General features: G+C 37.5%; 2 protein-coding genes across 5 annotated transcripts; one reads left to right on the top strand and one right to left on the bottom strand.

Annotated features, from left to right (window-relative positions):
- The first annotated feature begins 1,209 nt into the window (after positions 1-1,209).
- On the top strand, positions 1,210-21,392 carry LOC134824703 (transmembrane channel-like protein 3). Of its 4 annotated transcripts, none has more exons than XM_063836674.1 (13): positions 1,210-1,354; positions 1,729-1,951; positions 2,080-2,164; positions 2,669-2,833; positions 3,969-4,104; positions 4,229-4,336; positions 4,808-4,916; positions 5,400-6,046; positions 6,282-6,419; positions 7,322-7,408; positions 7,602-7,765; positions 14,425-14,581; positions 20,392-21,392. In XM_063836674.1, the coding sequence occupies exons 1-13, from the start codon at positions 1,250-1,252 to the stop codon at positions 20,506-20,508; spliced, it is 2,241 nt and encodes a 746-aa protein (XP_063692744.1). In that variant the 5' UTR covers positions 1,210-1,249; the 3' UTR covers positions 20,509-21,392. The 4 variants fall into 4 exon arrangements, with proteins under 4 accessions (XP_063692744.1, XP_063692745.1, XP_063692746.1 ...); XM_063836675.1 differs by having other exon boundaries at positions 1,210-1,324; positions 20,392-21,363; XM_063836676.1 differs by lacking the exon at positions 2,669-2,833 and having other exon boundaries at positions 20,392-21,363.
- On the bottom strand, positions 11,299-12,866 carry LOC134824704 (uncharacterized). Its single transcript, XM_063836679.1, has 4 exons — positions 12,622-12,866; positions 12,215-12,433; positions 11,629-11,838; positions 11,299-11,445 (listed from the first exon to the last, which is right to left on the bottom strand). The coding sequence occupies exons 1-4, from the start codon at positions 12,827-12,829 to the stop codon at positions 11,348-11,350; spliced, it is 735 nt and encodes a 244-aa protein (XP_063692749.1). The 5' UTR covers positions 12,830-12,866; the 3' UTR covers positions 11,299-11,347.
- Positions 21,393-21,424: the final 32 nt, after the last annotated feature.

Here is a 21,424-nt window from a genome sequence, read left to right on the forward strand (position 1 = left end):
ACCCCCTTGGAACCCCATAATCTGAGTCGGCGGGTTTTTTTATGACTGGTAAAATTTTTGACCGGGAAAAATATGGCGGAATCTTCCAAAACCCACCACTTTATCCCGGTTATAATAATCCCGAGTAAGGTAGATATTTCTTTTAAAAATGTATTTCCGATATCCTGACATGCATATTTTTCGTCAAATCCTTAAAAAATTATGTTTTACATCGAGGTTAAACCACTTTCTTAAATCTGATAACGAACGGTAGCTCTTGTATTGCTCTTTATTACGATCCAGTTTTGGATCAGATGGGAACTATTGTGTCCAGTGATGAAGTGTGCTTGCATGCGGAGCAGGTACTGTTGTGCCCTAAATCGGGAACTATTGTGCTTCGATGTTCAGACTTGGACGACAAAAAGGGAACTACTGTGTCTCACATGTGCCATTGCATTCAATGGATCTGGTTTGATAAGCCAATTGCGTATCATTTCTGGTAATAACTTGTGTATATAATTGTCTAGTCTTTACGCACTGCTTGTTGATTTGATATTTTATCTATATGTCTAGATCTAAAGAGACAATTAGCAAAATCTGAAAAATAGACTCGAATTTGTTTATATACGTATAATTTATTATAAATTATAATTTATTATGAATTATAATTTATTATGTCATTGCCCACGTTAAGGGGCCTGTTAATAATCAGTTAAATTATTAACTATTTTAGATTTAATAATAATAACTATGTCTACTGCTAAACAGAAACCATCATCAGTCTGGTTTTATGCTTGTCAATTCTGAATTCTGACATAATATGTTTTATGTAAGTCATATTCTCTATGACGAACTTGCTGCTTGCATATCAGAATTCTAACTTTTATCTTTTATTTGGATGAAAATTGATTGAAGTTTAGTAAAAATTGAGATAGAGCACGAAAGCTGTAAACTCTGTCTTGTTGTGTAACTCCACATGGCTTTTAGTATTATAATTGATAAAAGCCCAAAAAATAAGGATTAGTTTTCCAGTTCTAACTTAGCCTAATATTTCCCTTCTTAACAACCGGTTCTGGTCCGGCAAAATCCAGCTAACCATAAAATAGACTAATATTGCGGCAAAATCCGGTCCAGCAGCCAAAACCCCAGACTGGTTGGTTGCTAGAATCCAGTAATCATATCACCTTTCATTCCACTATTCAAGTTGAAATCTCACATTTTGCTCTCAACAGACAGAAAAATGTATAAGGGAACTACAAATTCATAAAAAATGGTGAAGAGGAACACGATAGAAGTTGACGATGCAGAGGACCTTGTTGATGATGACCTTGTCGATGATAACCTGGTAGATGAAGAACTTGAGATTCTTTTGCGGGTGAAGCTTTTTTAGAATCTATCAGCTGTTGTGACCAATTTCCCCATTTCGATGGAAGTTATCACTTGTTCCAATAATTGGAAGATTCTAAAGTTACATGTTTTATCATATAAAAGTATCTCTTGTATTCTTTGTATTCCCTGTAAAACTTATACATCTTGTATTTCATTGAACTCTGTCTATTCTTGTCATCTTCTTATTCCATTTCAAATTCATATCAAATTCTTATCAAATTCCTATATTATTGACAAGGTTGCATAATGCATTGTTAGATTCTATGATTACAAATCGTAAATGTAAATTCAACACTATATGATTTGTTTTGCCTGCAAATTTGCGGAAGAGTTTATTAAACTGTAATATCTTGATTTCAGGAACAAGCGACTAAAGAAGCAGAAAATCAAATCAATGAGCCTGTTCCTGCCCCAGCTCCGAAGCTTGTCTCCAGGCAAACCCAAACTGTTAATCTGACTATATCTGACCGAGAAATGAACATGACCCAGTTGCAGGTTCCAGGGGCAACGTCAGCCAGAACACTGACAAGGCAACTCAGAACTGGGAGAGGGACCATTAAGCGATCTACTATGCAAAAATCTGGTAGGAACTTTGCAAACTTCTCGATAAGGCCTTCATGGGTGTTGTTATGTCTTGGTTAGCTGTAGGTGACAAGATCACATGTTTCATAATTGTTTAAAAACTATTTGTAATGTTTGCTGATTTTTCAGCCATGAATGTGCATATGGTGACAGATGAAGACGAAGAAGAAGTAGACACTTTTCATAAAATGGAAGCTGGGATATCTGATAACAGGTATAGGATAATTTTAATTTTACCCAAACATAGTTGTGCATGTGGTCAATTGGCCAAATAAGCCAGCACCTATAGAAACCATAATAAATCGTTATTGTATAATACAGCTAAAAAAATCATAACCCTAAGTCTAATTTCTAACCATTGATCATTATATGGCTGCTATATGAATCTCTGATTAATTCCTTTTTTAACAAGACTGCTCCCATATTTAAAAATAATTAATAACCGTTACACTTGTACTCCTTACTTACAATGTAAATTAAGAAAACATTTCAGCCTATGTTCAATGTAATATTTACATAATCACATGTGCTGCATAATTGAGCAAGAGAATCTTGCATAGCATCAACTTTGTTTGCATGTTAATCTATAACCCCCTACCCCTTAACACTAAATACATTGGGTTGCAGGACTATTTTTGAATGATAAAAAATAACATCACCTATTATACTTGTTGTAATCATATTGCTTGCTGATATGTTTTATCCATCACTTGAAAAGAGCGCAGTCGGAAGCTGGTGACACAGTCTCCGTTAACCTGATGGCTAGTAGAGCAAGCAAGCGGACTATGAGCGGCAAAATGGCCGGTCGGTTTAAATCGTTTAACAGGAGTTTGTCCCGGACATTCACTCTGAATCGTCTGCGCCCCAAGGAGTCCGGAGAACGGTAGTAGTTACGCATTCTAGCATTTTGAACATGTACTTGCATGCTGCATCAAATATACTTGCATGGATATTTGCATGCTGGATTTTATCATTTGTTTATTTAAGGATCATATAAAATTACATGCTATTATAATATTATTACGGTGTACAAGGTTAACTGAGTTAATGAAAAGTTATTTCTCATTTCTCAACTATAAATATTATTGCAAAACCTGGCAGCATATAACTTAACTTACGTTTATTATTTTGAAAGACTCAGTTACTTCGATACTATTATATATTTACATAGGGCGCTGATGTTCGAGTGTTCTTTGAACAAGTCGAACGGGGAAGGCTGTTAAAAGCAAAAATTCACACAATTGCCTCCTTAGTCTGTTACGTATGCTTTTAACTTTAATTTAGTAACTGGTATACTTACTATTGAGGTTTTCTTGCTGTGAATTATGGCTGCCAGCTTACGTTAATAACATGTACAGCTAAGTCTTTAATGTGCATCCTGCATGGCTGCATGTTTTTACATTTAACACTTTTCAGATTGATATTTTTGAAGATGATATAAAAGTTATCACTATACTTTTCATCAATAATATGTAGTATCAAATCATTTAACGTGTAAGAAACTAGATAACCATAGTTTCTTAAAATTGGGAGAGCAAAGAGTTTAACTCACACAGTCTCTTCAAATCTTGTCTTGGAGAATCAGAAATGATAACATGTTACTCATCGTGCTTTTATTTGTTAAAGCCCATACATTACAGCATTACATACATTACAGCATATATTTTGACTTTTCTCTCTATACAAGAGAATCTAAATGTTCTTATACAGTTGCAACATATTATAGCTGTCCGAATAGTCGAGACGTCCAGCCCCAGAATTCAGAACATCATGCCTGAGGACCATTATCCTAACCTTCACCCTAACAGCCTAATCCTAACAGCATAATCCTAACCTTAGCCCTAACCCTAACCCTAAGATTGGCCCTAACCTTAACCCTAACCTTAGCCTTGACCCCAACCCTGACCCTAACCCTAATCCTAACCCTAGCCTTACTGAGGTACAATGTTTTGGGGCACCACGACTTGGGGCTGGACGAGTTACAATGTTATTCTGGATCATAACTTTATATTTCACAGAATACGAAGGGACAACAAACGTGCGCATATGGGGTGGTTCCAACTCCTGGTATACGACCTGAAACTGGCTATAGAGCGACAGAAACAGGAGCGCTATGAGTTTCCTCTCTTCTTGAAGAGTATTAAAACTATTCAGGTTAGATTGGTCAACTAGCGACTGTGAACTGCAGCTAGCTCGTTTTAAATTCAGAGAATAATATATTGCGATTAATTAAGGTGATTAAGTTTAGATAACTTAATCAGTTAATTAATTATTCCAGGGAGAGCTAGGATCATCAACAGCAGCCCTCTTTCTCTTCGTAAGATACCTCCTCATGATTAACATTGGTTCTGCTATCTTCTGGGTTGGATTCGTTGTAATTCCACAGGTATTAAATAAATTTAAATAAATAAACAAGTTCTGACATTTATTACACGCTTCGACATTAAAATATCGAATTAAAAAAGATTTAAGTCATACAAGCGAGACTTGACATAAAACACTGTGTGTTCTCCTTTAAAGATCACTGCTGGGTGTTGAATACCTATTTTAACTCTTCTAACTTCTTTTTGGGTCAACTATTCACTTATAGGCTATATCTAAATTGTAATACTATACGTACTTTGGGAATTGATAAGAAAGAAAATGTATACAATTTAAAACTTAATGTTTGTTTTTACCGCAGTTGTTTAACCAAGAATACCCGTTAATTGTCGAAAACGTGTTTATATTACAAACTATACCATTTCTGCAATAATTTGAAAACAGTTAACTACTCTTGAATAAGTATCTCACAATTAAATAATTAATTAAACGTTATTAATTAATTAAACGTTCTCTTTAAATAACAAATTCCCAGGCAATATATTTCGACTATTCTGGTCTGTCTGAAGAAAGCGATCCCTTTACCGGAATACAGCTGTTTCTAGGAACGGGCCGGGTGGCTAAGTCTTGGCTATTTTTCAGCGGTACTTTATTCCAATATATTGATTATGATCTTTAAAGAATTGATATTGAGTTACTTTTCATTAATTGTAAGTTACTGAACCGTATAAAATTGAGCGTAAGATAATTAAATCATTATGATTGATTTATCTATATTACTTTCCTCCCTGTGTCAATGGGCTTGTTAGTATATTGTATATAATTTGTATATTATATAATATACGTTCAAATTATAATACTGTATATATTATTTGTATTATATATATATAAAATAAACTTACTTGGGCTACTATTGGGTTACTTTTAAACGTTAATTTTGACAATTGACTTCGTTTAAAATACTATTATTATCAATTAATTATAGTCGTGTCGATTGAGTCTTAAGTGGATCCAATTGAGCCTTAAGTGAATCCGTATTCCATCTGTCAAATATATTTAAATACATATAAACCTATAAAATGTATAAATAAATGATAAATAATAAAAGTAAATACCCTTCTACCCAGGATACGAAGAAGTGGTTAACGACAGTTACATGATGTATGTAGCCTACCTCGTCATCCACTTCACCTCAATCTTCGTTGTTTTCTTCGCTATTCTCCAGACAATCGGTAACGACACGATACGGGACGGCTCAAAGTCACAAGACCAGGTCAGGTCTCTAGCGATGAACTTGTTCGCGTCCTGGGACTACAGTATCAACTCACATGATGCGATTGAGAAACAACAGAAATCAACCGGTTCAAACTTCAAGGATTTGCTCTGTGAGCTGACAAGCGCTAAGAAGGAGCGCACTATCAAGGAACAGCGGATTATCCTCGCGCTGCGTATTCTAGCGTGGTTCATCTGGGCAATCCTAATCGCTGGTGCCATCACCGCTATTATATTTGTAGTGGACCGCTCTGATTCTGAAGAAGGCGGCTTCTTCAACGTATACGGACCGACCATTGCCTTGACAGCCATAAACGGAGCTGTACCATTCCTAATGCAGCAGCTAACACTGATTGAGAGCTATGACATAGGACGCACTGAGCAGTATGTGACCCTGACACGTGTTTATGTAATGAGGATGATTAGTTTGATCACCTTTATTGTTACTCTTATAAAGGCTGCTGGTGATTCCGGGTCATGTCCGCAGCTCTACTGGGGTCAGGTTAGTCAAAAAATAAATATTTCTAATAAATGAATATGTTTAGTAAATAGATATCATGTTTATGTAATATCTGGATCGGAACATTATTTCTTAGACGCATAGTTGTAATGTTTCTGGGGAATAATTTATATTGATCCCGTTTGTTGCGACAAGGAAAAGGCTCCTACCAAGGAATTATTGTACGTTTCAATTGCTACCCACTATAAAGTGCCTAACATTAACCATTCCCCTGAAGGAGTTCTACAAGCTGGTAATAATAAACACTCTGAGTAATTGTGCTGCTCTCTCCAAGTACCCAGCCTTCTACTACCTCCTCAACAAGAAGACAGAGGTGGACCTACCCAGCACTCTTATGTCTCTCATCTACTTCCAGGTAAACTAGTAAACTGGTGGTGGGGGGGGGGGGGGCACACATGTCTCTCATCTACTTCCAGGTAAACTAGTCAACTGGTGGGGGGGGGGGGGCACACATGTCTCTCATCTACTTCCAGGTAAACTAGTCAACTGGTGGGGGGGGGGGGGCCCGGGGCACACATGTCTCTCATCTACTTCCAGGTAAACTAGTCAACTGGTGGTGGGGGGGGGGCACACATGTCTCTCATCTACTTCAAGGTAAACTAGTCAACTGGTGAGGGGGGGCACACATGTCTCTCATCTACTTCCAGGTAAACTAGTCAACTGGTGGGGGGGGGGGGGGGGCACACATGTCTCTCATCTACTTTCAGGTAAACTAGTCAACTGGTGGTGGGGGGGGGGCACACATGTCTCTCATCTACTTCCAGGTAAACTAGTCAACTGGTGGTGGGGGGGGCACACATGTCTCTCATCTACTTTCAGGTAAACTAGTCAACTGGTGGTGGGGGGGGGGGCACACATGTCTCTCATCTACTTTCAGGTAAACTAGTCAACTGGTGGTGGGGGGCACACATGTCTCTCATCTACTTCCAGGTAAACTAGTCAACTGGTGGTGGGGGGGCACACATGTCTCTCATCTACTTTCAGGTAAACTAGTCAACTGGTGGGGGGGGGGGGCACACATGTCTCTCATCTACTTTCAGGTAAACTAGTCAACTGGTAAACTGGTGGGGGGGGGGGGGGCACACATGTCTCATCATCTCATGGTGCAGGTGTTGTTTTTTAGTCTGTGGTATGGGACGGATCTTGTTTATTTTAGTCAGTATGGCTATTTGGTTATTTAACAAAATCCACTATATTATTATTATAAGCTTAAATCTGGGTTTTACTATCAGTTTCTAATATACTTAAACAATTTAGGGCTGCATTTGGTTTGGAAATCTCTTCTGTCCTCTACTCAGTGCAATGGGAATAATCTCAAACCTCATCTACTTCGCCATATCGTCGGTAAGAATCTTCTTAATCTTACTTTCCCATTAATATGGAATTTCAAGGATAATGTTGAGATTTGAAGTTACGCGGTATCTTAAAGTAGTGTTAAAATCTAAAAATTACTCAAGATTGAAACTTATATAAATTATGGAAATTTTCTTTAGGCACTCATCAAGAGCTTTGTATAAATTATGAAAATTTTTTCCAGGCACTAATAAAGAGCTGTTGCCAGCCACCCACCAAGCGTTACAACTCCAATAACTCCATGTTTTTCAACTTGTTCCTCGCTATAACGATTATATTAATGTTTGGAAGCACGGTTTTCATCATTGTTAGCATCTCGGTGGATTGTGGCCCCTGGAAGAGCCCCAAGTAAGTTATTGAATATAAATTAAAGTAAGTTATTGAATATAAACTAAAGTAAGTTATTGAATATAAATTAAAGTAAGTTATTGAATATTAAAATTATAAATGATTTTTGATTTGAAACTTTTACAAAATAGCAAATATACAAATGTACAGCAAATCGAACAAACATATTTAAATTGAATATATATACGTAGTTTATTATAAAATATAAAATATTATTCTCGAGTAATACTCTGAATCATGGTATCTTAAAACTTTAAGTCTATCAAGTTCAATGCATTATCACCAATGACTGTAAAATATTGTTTGCACTTTGTAAAGTGAGGTTTGGCACATCATTACTTACTTAGTACTTTAGTATTGAACAAAAAACGGCATCAAATAGAGTGCATCGGACAAATCACGTGTTAACCTATAAAAACGCCCCTATCCTATCACGTGTTAACCTATAAAAACGCCCCTAACTTATCATCATTTAATACACGTGCAGATTTAGCTCAGTAGACCATCTCGTCACGTTTTGATAGTCATAGTTGTCATATAAATTAGGCAAATATTAGTGATCAATGTGAGTATGGTGATCACATTATTAGTATAGTGATCAATGTTAACCGAGGCTTCTTGGTCAACATGAAAAAATGAAATACTACCAGTGTTTAGCTGGCAAATTCTATGCTTTGATGATAACATGCGACTTAGCAGCATTTAGCGTTACGTTCACTTTGTCAATGAAAATAAATAAGGAATGGTACTAAGCCTAGTTTTATCAACCCTATGTTGTGACCAACTCATCAGTTTGCCAGTGCTCACCAACTCATCAGTTTGCCAGTGCTCACCAACTCATCAGTTTGCCACTTACCAGCGATTTGAATTTATTTAAGTACAGCTTTGTATGCAGGCACTTTAGCTGTTTTTTGATAACACTATCATTAACCTTTTTAACATCACTTTTAGCTCTACAAATTTACTATATGTTTGACACTCTGAAATAAAAGATGAAAGTGTTTTTCGTAGTTGTGATCGTTCTGGTATTCATCACTTTGGCTGAAGGAGGTAAGAAAGGAAAGCTGGATCCAGCAGCCCGCAAAGCAGCCCGCAAAGCAGCTAAGGGCAGAGAAAAGTTGTAAAAAGAACATCAAGAAGTTTGAAGGATGTCTGAAGAATGGGTACAAGTCCGATGGATGTGCCTCTGGAGATGGTGAATTGAGCAAGAAGGACTCGAAGAAGTGCGCTAAGTTCGGAAAGAAACTAAAGAAATGTGATTACGAATGCACGAAACCAGAGCCTACGGAGCCAAAACCAGAGCCCACGGAGCCTAAACCAGAGCCCACGGAACCGCCAGTACCAGAACTTCCGTACAATCTTGACTGCAAAAGAGCTGGATTTGACTTCTGGGGCGCTGACATAAGAAACTTTCGGGCCGCTAGCTTTGAGGATTGCGCCACAGCATGTAGCCAAGAAGTGGGATGCAAATCTATCACTGTTAGGAATTCAGACAACCACTGCTGGCTGAAGAATAAGAACAGTGGTGACACTGGACCAGTTATCAACGCTGCTTTAACGAGCATGAACATGAAATGTGATCTTTCTGACCTGGATAGCAGCTGCAAAAGAGAAAACTACGATTTCTGGGGAGCAGATCTGAGAAATTTCAACTCACAAAGCTTTGACGACTGTGCAAGACACTGCCGTGACACCGAGGATTGTCAATCCTTCACTCTTAGAAAATCAGATAATTACTGCTGGCTGAAGAGAAAGAGAGGAGGACAGAGTGGACCTAATCCTAATGGTGCCCTTATCAGCATGAACATTGACTGTGCTCCATCACACGGTCTCCAAGCTTCCGACAAGTCATGTGCTCTGGATGGATACGACTTTTGGGGGGCTGATCTCCGGAACTTTGACTCTGATAGTTACGAGGCGTGCGCCACCGCTTGCAGTGATGCTGCTGACTGTAAGTCCATTACCTTGAGAAAATCTGATAACCATTGTTGGTTAAAGACGAAACTTGGTGGAGAGACTGGACCCTCCCCAAATGGAGGTCTGATCAGCAGGAATATGGAGTGTGACACGTCACAGTTAGACCTGAGCTGTGCAAGGGACAACAAGGATTTCTGGGGGGCTGATCTGAGGAACTTCAACTCAGGAAGTCTGGATGAGTGCGCTCGAGCATGCAGGATGGGACAGGATTGCCAGTCCTTCACTCTTAGAAAATCAGACAATTACTGCTGGCTGAAGAGGAAGAGAGGAGGGCAGAGTGGACCTAATCCTAATGGAGCTGTTGTTAGCATGAACATTGATTGTTCTCCTGAGTTTAACCCTGCTTCCAGAGATTGTGCCAGGGATAACTTTGACTTTTGGGGAGCCGACCTGAGGAACTTCAGATCTGCCAGCTACGAGGACTGTAACCAGAGCTGTTTTGATGCTGCTGACTGCAGATCTTTTACTTTGAGGAAGAGTGATAACTACTGCTGGTTGAAGACACAGAATGGTGGACTGGGACCCCGGGAAAATGGAGGACTCATTAGTCGTAATATGAGCTGTTAACGACTCGAGTTACTGAGTTGTTGGACTGAAAACATGCATGTTGATTGACTACCAATGATTCGGATATATATTTAAGTTATTTCGATAAGTTTATTTCTTCTTTACTTGCTTATTATCATCGTTGATATATCACAAAAACTATTGCATGAGCTGTTATGAGATTTTGGTTTCAAATGTTATATTGTGAAATCACTCATTTCTTATCATTTGACTTTTTGTGACTCAAACAAATGAGCATTGGAATTAACATTAATACTTCACTTCAACTGCATCAAATTGTCATCATACAGGAGGTGTTGTAGCTGAACAAGTTTAATGTGGTAAACGTAGAGGTCATTAGGGTTATTATATTAATTTGGGTTTCGATATACTGGGCTACTGGAAATTTGGGCTATATCGGTTTTCTCCTTTTATATCTGCATTCAATTCTGTATAATTATGTATTGTTTGAAAAGATTTAGATAAAAATAAGTTCATGTGAAGATTAAATTGACCAATCATGACCTTCAATTATTATGGAAACTCCAAACTTGACCGTTTTCAAGCCGGGATGTGTACTTCGTATATACCTCATGTTACATTCCACTGGATTAAATGATATATTCATAAATATAAATATAAAGAAGGGAACTTAAACTGAAGAATGAGAGACTATAAATTATTAAACTTGTAATTTATAACGTCGCACTCACTATCACTAAGTCTGGAGAATTATAGTCGCGCACTTAGTTAGATGAAACAAAGAGAAATTCGTAAGTATTTCAAAGTAAATTGTTACAAGTTAACTGAATTAAAATTTTTAATTTTGAATTATAATAATAATTGATACGATTGGAAATGGTTGCAAAAATTCTAATACCACAAACATAATATCATATATATTATATAAGTTTAATGAAAACACATTTTAAATATCAATATTCTATAACAATTACCACAACATGGTGAATTATCTAAAACAATGTCAATAAACTAATTTAAAAAATAAACTTTGTGGTCATCTACTTATATGGGCATCACGTGGTCATCTCCTCAGATTTAACACTCGTAGTCACATTTCTTCATAAGGTTTCTCTCGACTCTTGCGCACTTCTTCAACTCTTTCTTACTTAGTGGTGCTTCCTCAGGTTCTGATTCTACAGGATAAAAATACAACGTCAGTATCAGATAGTTCCTTAAGTGACAGCTAGATATTAAACAGCATTTAATCCACACCAAGCAGATCAATCAAGATCTGAAGCTTAAAAACTAATCTTTAATTGAAGATCAGTTTTTAATGTAGATAAAATTGAATCTAGACCAAATGAAAGATCACCTACCTCGCTTACTCCTAGATGGTTGGTAGCTTGCACAGTTTCCACCGGGGCAGGGTGTGTGCTGGTCTCCCGCGCAACACAAACTGTCTCTCTGAATCACACTGCCGTCACATTGGGCACCCTGAGGAGCGTAGACCTTCTCCATGTTCGAGGCACAGCAGTGCTGGCCGTTGTAGTACACGTTAGGATGAGAAGCAGGACATTGAGGTATATCTGAAATATAAGCTGTTTATTAAATAAATAAATAGATATGTAAGTCTTGTGAAAATAAACGTAGGAAATGTTTCTAGGAAACATTTTTAACTTACTTTGATTCATCATTATTCTTACACCTGATCATAACTTTGTACCCATTCTCAGAGATATCTTACATACGCTCTTAAGGTTCTTCTCTTAAAGTTAGTTATTAGGTGCACCTAATAACTAGATACGATGCTCCTCTTAAAATGTCCTTTTTCTTGAGGTCTACTAAGTCCGTAAGATCAACTTGCATCCTCTCTCCGGACGAATGAACTAATTAAAGGACATCAAGATTTGAAGCTTATTTAAACTAATTATACTCATTATACTAATTATACGACCAGCTCACCTGGTGTGGGTGCTGGGTTGCTCTCACAGTTTCCACCGGGGCAGGGTGTGTGCTGGTCTCCCGCGCAACACAAACTGTCTCTCTGAATCACACTGCCGTCACATTGGGCACCCTGAGGAGCGTAGACCTTCTCCATGTTCGAAGCACAGCAGTGCTGGCCGTTGTAGTACACGTTAGGAAAATCAGTAGGACAATGATTTACAACAACTTCCTCTTCCTCTGAAATATAAGCCTTACGTATTATTATAATAATATAAATATTTTTAATAAAAAAATTTGGAAATCAAAATGTTCTATTTTATACTAGTACTGAAAAATTCTAATACAATGATACAACGAATATATATTTAAAACGGAGGAATTTTGTTGGCTAATCTATCTCTTATTAAAACAGGCTTTAAACTCACCATTGTTATCAACAGATTCGTCACAAATAGAGTTGTAGCCCTTTTCCAAACATCCTTCAAACTTTTTGTTCATCTTGTTACATTTCCTTGCTGCTCTAGCTGCTTTGCGGGCTGCTTTGCGGGCTCCTGGATCCAGCTTTCCTTTCTTACCTCCTTCAGCCAAAGTGAGAACTACCAGAACGATCAAAACTCCGAAAAACACCTTCATTTTTGCACTACGGTGTTTGAATATATCAAAGTAATAGTAAAGGGATTCAGCTCAAAATGATATTAATAAATTTACTAGTGGTGACCTTATCACGTTAATAGAATTCTAAGGTGCCAGCATTCAGAACTGCCCTAAAACAAATGCAAGTTGTTGGTATGCTGATGAGCTGGTTCCAAGTTCTAACTGTCAATATTATAGAGGCCGTCAATGCTGTACATACAAACAAATGTATCAATCATTTCGGTGTCCGATGTACATTTTTTCCTTCAATCCTTTGAAGCGAATGATGTGCTATGTTTTAAACTGACTGCATTCAAAACCTTTTAAACTCAAATAACAATTCACGAAGAACTTTAAACAACATGTCATCTTGGACTTAAAACATGTCATTGGCATCACAATCTATTAAACTATAATTTCTAAAGCTGATAAAGTTCTAATAACGATAATTTGACGCTAGTCAGTAAGTTCATGATGCAGCAACCATTCGTTATAGGCAAGTCTGGTTAGTCTTGAGTCTATATATCCATTATCTATGGAAGAAGAGTATTCATAGTTTTACTGGCTAGTTTAACTGGCTAATCTTTAACCACGAACGCCTGGCACTATTTGAAAACGCGTACGTGTAAAACGTTAAGATATTGCCCAAGTCAATATATCTATTTTCGATGAACGTCCCCAATTAGGCCATGAGACCCATGATATTGGCCCGGGAAATATTGGTTAATGCTGTTTATTACTCCCTGATCCGTTAAAATAAATGCCGTGTAATATTTCATGATCCCTCTATAATAGCTGAGAGAAAGCACTCAACTCTCAAGACAGCAAGACGTACTCAAAACGTAAAAAACAAAAATAAGTTAATAATTTACTGAATTCTAAATGATATGGTTTATTAAGTATAGCTGTGGTCAGTTTACTTCCGCCCTCATCAGATGAAAAGTTCACGTGTGAAACTATCCTCACCTTCCGGTAGACTCTTTATATAAGTTTATACAAGTTTTATATATAGTTTTATATAAGTTTTATTTCTTTGTGTTTTCGGAGTCAGTTGAGCTTTTCCCTCATCACATCATGACCAATACCAGAACCACTAAAGCAATATGGCAGAGTTTCTTTAACGTACCACCACTACTGACTAAACTATTGTGTACCAATTATAATAACCACCAAGCTCGCTATTGAAACAAAATAATTTATAAAATTTTCTAAATAAGAAGATGTTTGGACACATTCTCAGGAGTATGGAGAACACCCCAGCCCAAACGGCTCTCTCTTTTGCAATTGAATCAGATAATTTATTCATTGGTAGATTGGGGAGACCTAGAATGAACTTGTTATCGGTTTTAAGAAGTGATTTAAGTAATAGAAATTTGCAAATAGACAACTTGCATGAATTGAACGAAATTAGAGATATAGCTGCATGCAACAGATGTTGGGAAAATCTTTTTCAAGGGTACAGTTTACCGCATTAAGGTATTTTTAAGAATCATTTTTGTCGGTAAGATCCTGTTTTATAATAATAATAAATAATTGATACTAATAAGCAAAATAACTTATAAAATTTCCCAAAATAACCGAATATTTTATCTCAGATTCGACAATATGTGGGACACGTGGGGGGAAATGTCAGAAGGTTGGAACACACAAGCAAGGGAGATTGTCCATGTCATCCTCTCTGCTGCTGTCGTGGTTCCAGTTGTCTTTATACTGAGTATTGTTGTTTGGCTTCTCAGGATCATGAATGAGAAGGTACCGTTTCTTTTGCATTTTTTTTCTGGATGAAACTTTTAGCTTATATAATTATTTTACCATCGTACATATATAATAATTAGACTAACAGGCATTAAGAATATCATCTGACCTGTTGCATTACATAATTAAGTTAATTATTAACGCATAGAGTAGCTACTTATAGCGTGTTCTGACCGTCAAGACACAGCGAGGGTACTTAAAATGTGTATTTGCTATGTTGTGTAGCTGATATTATATCACAAAGAAGCGGGTTGCGTGGAGGTCAAATAATTAAATACTCAAATCACGCTGAATTAACAAGGAGGATTTAATGTTCGGAAATCAGGATAAAACGGCCTACTCTTGAAGATTGCAACAGTTGAGATGGATTAGACAATGATAGATTAGACTTCCACTCCACTTGACCATTTGAAATCTATAATTATTGAACGAGAAGGTCCTACAATCTTCAGGAGCATTTTAAGGTATTTTGTTTCTTCAGTAAAAATTAGTTCATTTTTACCCTGGTATACTGATTGTATCATAGAACTAGAAGGTCATTTAGAAACCCCCATAAAATAATATATTCAGATTTAAGTAACTACTATATCGCGATAGTTTTCCCGTACTCTAAAAAGGGCGTAGCTGAGGTTTAAAGATACATGAAAAATCATCCACCCAAATTATGGTTGAAGTATAAAAGACCCTAGGGAGCACAATTAATAACTTTACAAACCTTCTAAACTCGCTAAGTTGCGCCAGGTTTTAACCAGACACAGGATTATAGATTATTGTGAGTATTACTATTAGCAACAATTGCGAAAATATTGCTAAGTAATACCGTAGTAAGTTAGAAATGGTGTCAATTGGAAAGTCGAATACTATAGAAGGAAATCTTATTAATTATATTCTTAACCAGCTTGAGTAATTATAAACGATAATGAAACGAATCAAGAAATATACGAATAACACGCAGGGGTGTACGAAGCGGGGGCAGGGGGGGCCATCTCCCCCCCCTCATGAAATCTGGGCAAGGGGCCAAAAAGGGCCAACTTTTTAATTTAGGTTTCTAAAAATTTTTGGAAAAATAATTTTCCCGAAAATTTTCCAAGTCAAAAAATGTTTAACTCAAAAATTTTCTAAGTCAAAAATTTTCTAAGTTTTCTTGGAAACTACTTTTGTTCATGTTTCATGCTACCCTGATCATTATGAGTCAAAAATATTTTTTTCGGTTTTCGAAGTTCGATATACGAATTTGGACTCGATGGTTCCCCTTCGTAATGAGATCTCGGAAGGCAGGCCTCCCCTTCGCAATACGAGCTCATAAGTAGGAGCTCTGCTTTCAGAGGTACGTATCGAGAATGACTCGGACCGAAAATTTTCTAATTCAAAAATTTTCAAAGTTTTCTTGGAAACTACTTTTGTTCATGTTTCATGCTACCCTGATCATTATGAGCCAAAAATATTTTTTCGGTTTTCGAGGTTCGATATACGAATTTGGACTCGAGGGTTCCCCTTTGTAATGGGATCTCGGAAGGCTGGCCTCCCCTTCGCAATACGAGATCGGAAGCGGGAGCTCTGCTTTCAGAGGTACGTAATTTCGAGAATGACTCGGAACGAAAATTTTCGAAGTCAAAAATTTTCAAAGTTTTCTTGGAAACTACTTTTGTTGCTATACTACCCTGATCATTCTGAGCCGAAAATATTTTTTTCGGTTTTTTTGAAGTACCTACATTTGGAAGGTTGTGGAAGTGACACTGATTGGTTTCATATACTAATTATAGAAAACGTGATATTTGGTCCTCAGATTTAAAGGAAAATGCGAAATATGACGTGGAGAACTGAAAAAAAATCGCGATTTGTCGTGAGGCCCCCGAAATTAAGGCTTTGGTGCGAAGCGCCAAAAAATATTTAGAATTTGGCCCCCCCCCCCCCCCCCCCCCCCCCCCCCATGAAGAAAATCATTCCTACACCCCTGATAACACGTACTCCAGTTAACTATATTCAAATACTGCAGTTTCAGCTGAACAGCTCGAGTAAACATGAAATACGGGTTTGTGATGTGGCAGTGTGGCGCCCGCACGGCTAACAGATTGTCCGGTTGAAGCACAGGTTTCTATGAAGTCTTATAGAGAGAAGAGAAGAAAATGAAAAAAGATTATAATGATGAGCTGTCTCTCTAATATCGTGCTAACTCTCTAATATCGTGGAGATTAAACAGAACAGAAAAATGTGCATGAAGTTTGACGTGTAATCACTGAGTAGACAAGAGTCTAAGTATCTAGAGCTGTCAGACAATACAGGTCAACTAATGGGGACGTGTGGAACACATGAGTGAAGACTATTAATAGTTCTAGTGACAACCCTGGAGGAGAAATGGGTGGTTGAAGACAGGTCATCATGTTAGCTCACAGTTGTGCCCTATATTACGACAAAAACATTATATTCATCGCCCGGCAAGAAGACCGCTAAAAGGGCTTAGAATAACTTAGCGATTGGTATGCCACGTCTCGTGACAAACTAGTTGAAGCTCAGTGTTTTGATTGGTTCAATAAGATCACGTGATTTTTCAAATTGGGCGGAGAACTAGAAGTGTGAGAGGAGAACTAGAAGTGGATAACTAGAAGTGTGCCGGTCTTCTATGTGATAAACAACACCACCACCATGATCAGCCAGTTATTCACCGAGTTTTAAGTTAAAATCTAAAGCAAATCACCAGCACACCATGGTCGCAGTTATATCGCTTTAACAATATGCCATTTCTCAGCAGGAGTCTCTGCTACTCCTTACTTACTTACTTTGGGCGATGCTCGATCGAAATCTCCTCCACTCTACGTCTCCAGATGGTTCTGTCGCACATAACTGTTCGGAGATCTTCTACCCGCAACCCTGTGTCCCTGGCTACGGTGTCAAGAAAAGAGAGTGGTCTCCTCCCACGCCTGAACTGTGGCAGCCGCCAAGGAAGGATGGTAGAGATGACCTGGTCTGAAGCTCTCATGCAATGCCCAGCAAATCTGGCACGTCTCTGTGCAACGATGGTGGAGATGGAAGGGAGGTCACCATAGATTTGCTTTAGGGTTGGATGCTTCTTCCATGAAAGATTCCTGGCTTTCATTAGGAGCCTGGTGTAGCACCCGGCGAGACGCTTCTCAAACTGCTTGTTCAAGGTCCAGGTTTCTGAGCCATACAGCAGAACAGGTTCGATGCATGCTCTGAAGAACTTGACTTTCAGCTGGTCAGAAATGCCAGAGGTCCATACCTTCTGCAGTTTGATACAGGCTGACCAAGCCATGCCTTTCCTGGTGTTGAAGTCCTTCCTGCTCTCTGCAATATATGAGCCCAAGTATTTGAAGTCATCAACCTGCTTGATCTGGTAACCGGATATTGAGTTCACGGGGGCAGCATCAGGAATGTTGTGCTACTCCTTAGTCAGTAGTAAAGACTGTTAACTGAACTTTGGGTTTTAGCCAACGCCCAATGACAGTCTTCACTCGATGAGGAACGTGCCAACAGGGCGTCAGTTCTTTACTAAGTTGTAAGCTCAACAAAATTTGCCGGGCTAGAAGACCGTTAAATTAAAGGTCTTAGCGATCGGTGTGCCACGTCTGGTGACAAACCAGTTCAGTGACAAACCAGTTCAGTGACAAACCAGTTCAGTGACAAACCAGTTCAGTGACAAACCAGTTCAGTGACAAACCAGTTCAGTGACAAACCAGTTCAGTGACAAACCAGTTCAGTGACAAACCAGTTCAGTGACAAACCAGTTCAGTGACAAACCAGTTCAGTGACAAACCAGTTCAGTGACAAACCAGTTCAGTGACAAACCAGTTCAGTGACAAACCAGTTCAGTGACAAACCAGTTCAGTGACAAACCAGTTCAGTGACAAACCAGTTCAGTGACAAACCAGTTCAGTGACAAACCAGTTCAGTGACAAACCAGTTCAGTGACAAACCAGTTCAGTGACAAACCAGTTCCATTTTCTGCCGTCAAATATCGAGAGGTAGGTATTATTAATAGGTACGGATTTCAGTAAAGTAAACCGAAAAAAATATGTTAAGCTCATAGTGATCAGGGTAGCATAAACCGTGGAAAACAATCGGTTCCAGGAATCCACTTTCACAAGCATTTCTTAACGCACTCGTCTACTGACGTAACATTGTTAGCCAAAAACGTTGTAAAAGTTGACACTACACATAAAGTTGACCACTAGAAGTAGACATATAAAACTTGACCACTAGACATAAACTTGACCACTATAGACACCCCAATCAATGTAGGGAAAACTGGAAACATTCACATGACGATGACTTACCCCACTTAAGGAATTGTGCGAGAAGATGAACAAAGGCAAAGATGAGGAAATAAAATAATGTGTAATGTGTTATGCAAGGTTAGTTAGGCATAACTATAAGCTCATAAGGTTAGTTAGGAGTTAATTTGTTAAACTTATAAGTGACGCGGTTGAATCATGAAATTTGGAACCATGAGAACATTGATCAATTGTTAAGACAATCTATACGGACAACAGCTCATGAGGGTACGGGGGGAGATCATACACTTAGTACCGGACATCACGTTGGTGGGTGGGTCATTTTTTCTTCTAAAAACACAGTTAGTACATGGTACTAACTGGTGGGTCTACTGCCCATTTTCCAGAAAAACAGTTAGTACATGGTACTAAAGGGGGTGTCTAACCCCAAAAAAACCCATTTTACCTCAAATTTCAATTTTGGGAATGGGTTTTGAGGTTTTTATAAGTTTTTTTTTGGGTTTTTTTTTAAATTTTTAAAATTTTGTTAAGTCTTCCTTTAAAAATTAAATGAGCTCTTTAAAAAAAAGCAATTTCTGGGTGGGTATCTTATTCTATATACCAAAAAACAGTTAGTACCACGATTTTTCGACAGTTAGTACCACAAAAGGCGGCAAAAGGGGTGGGTGTCTTACGTATTATCCAAAAAAACAGTTAGTACCGCAAAGGGGGTGGGTGGGTCTAGTGAAAAATATCCAAAACTACACTTAGTCGACGTGATGTCCGGCACTTGGTACCTGATCCCCCCGGAGGGTAAAGGAATTGGAAATAGTTTTACGAACATTGTGATAGTGAAAAACTTATAGTTATACAAAGGATACCACAATGCTGGCAACATAACACCACCTCTAAGTCGCCCACAAAACGCCACTGGGCTGCAAAATTTTGCCACTACTCGATAGATCTAAAGATGTAAAGTGATTTAAACCTCATTCTGTCCGATAACCATAATATGCCAGAACCACGTGCCTAAGAACAACTTGTTCACTTGAATAACTGTGGAAATTTCTGGAATCTACGAAAAAATACTCATTGTACACAATAGCATAAAATGTAAAATGTTTTAAAATAACCGTGTATAAACGGTTATGATTACAGGAGTGTCTGCTTTATTCTCGGACAATGAGCCCTCAGTCCCCACAAAAAATAATCTTTAGAATTATAGTTAAGACTAGTAGTAAAATTTGCGAAAAGGAACTCATGGTCAGTCTATAAAACACATGAAAAGCAGTGTGCCCTTAGTCTCTAGCTTTGTCATCAAAACACGTGATTCGATCACGTGATGTTATCTCATTGTAAACAGGTAAGGGTTTATTTGTTTCATTACGTGTAGTATGGTAAATTATTAACAAAAATTAACTAATAATATTATGTAGTGGATTTGAAGTGGAACATCGAGTTCCGTTCTGGCGAGCTGGGAGGAACTTTTGAGATCGTCTGGAAGCCATAAGTTGAGTAATGCGCAAAATGGAATTAAGCTTGGTAAAAAATATCAATTTTTAACCTTATAAATTTCAGATGACGCTGAGAAACGAGATCATGGGATCCGAGCTTAACATGCTGAGAATTGACAAAGCTAATTTCTTAAAAGAAAAACGCTTAGGTTCAAATGGAAATGGGAATAAATATGACTGATGCAGATGTACACTCATACACTTTCATTCGAGATCATGCTATCAGAAGAAATGGATGGATTACCTTGATAATAAGATCTTCTGATACAAAACAAATAAAAGACTGAAAATATGTTAAGCTCGATAGGAGAAGATAAGAAACATTTTTCTGTATAGAGGTCAAAATAATGTGCGGAGTAATAAGATGATTAAACTGTAGTTGAACTGAATTGAGTGAATGTTAGATAGCTGGTAGACATAATAACTTAACTACTAAATTTCCCGTTAGCTAACTTTTAGTAGTTCCAGATTTGAAAATAATTAATTTTTGATATTGTTTTTTTTGCTTTTATAGCTTTTGTCTAAGGTTTTTTTCAGCATTTTTAATAAGTTTTACGAGCATGGAGCTATGACCTTAAAGAACGATAACTTAAATTAAATAATTTTCCGCATGTGTTTTTTGGATAATGAAGTGAACCTGCCACGTAGTTACGTTTTTTTAAATGATATTATTCAATTCTGCAAACAAAACCTGAATCTGAGAATATTTTTAAGTTATATTAATTGTATTTATCAGCCATCTTGTTACTGTACACGAAATATTTAGGTATTACTGTTTAGGTAGTACTACTGTTATATCTTTGTATTTATTTATCCGTGCTTGTACATTTGTTTAGGAGAAATCATGGGCTTTGGACACAAATAAACATTAAACCTATCCACTGACATTGTAAAGTATATTATGTAGCGTAAAAATAATTCTGTCTCTGTATCTAGACTTTATAATCAAATTTTTTCGACAGTCTGACAAGACAGTTAAAGTGTGCTTTGTTCTTTAACTCAATAAAATATATTGAGTATTATGGCAATTTAAGTCAAATTTTACAATTATTGTCTCTTCCCCTAGCAAAGTTTAAATTTACTAGCAAAGTTTAAAT

This window comes from Bolinopsis microptera, chromosome 13, assembly GCF_026151205.1.
Source record: "Bolinopsis microptera isolate Bmic1 chromosome 13, MBARI_Bmic_1.0, whole genome shotgun sequence".
Classification (NCBI taxonomy): domain Eukaryota; kingdom Metazoa; phylum Ctenophora; class Tentaculata; order Lobata; family Bolinopsidae; genus Bolinopsis; species Bolinopsis microptera.

Bases quoted from the DNA above. Each gene is read 5' to 3' on its own strand.
- LOC134824703 (XM_063836674.1), top strand. From the start codon at position 1,250: ATGGTGAAGAGGAACACGATAGAAGTTGACGATGCAGAGGACCTTGTT. The intron at 1,952-2,079 runs GTAGGAACTTTG...CTGATTTTTCAG, and splicing joins ATCTACTATGCAAAAATCTG to CCATGAATGTGCATATGGTG. The intron at 2,834-3,968 runs GTAGTAGTTACG...TATATTTCACAG, and splicing joins CCCAAGGAGTCCGGAGAACG to AATACGAAGGGACAACAAAC.
- LOC134824704 (XM_063836679.1), bottom strand. From the start codon at position 12,829: ATGAAGGTGTTTTTCGGAGTTTTGATCGTTCTGGTAGTTCTCACTTTG. The intron at 11,839-12,214 runs GTGAGCTGGTCG...CTTATATTTCAG, and splicing joins CAACCCAGCACCCACACCAG to ATATACCTCAATGTCCTGCT. The intron at 11,446-11,628 runs GTAGGTGATCTT...TTTATCCTGTAG, and splicing joins ACCATCTAGGAGTAAGCGAG to AATCAGAACCTGAGGAAGCA.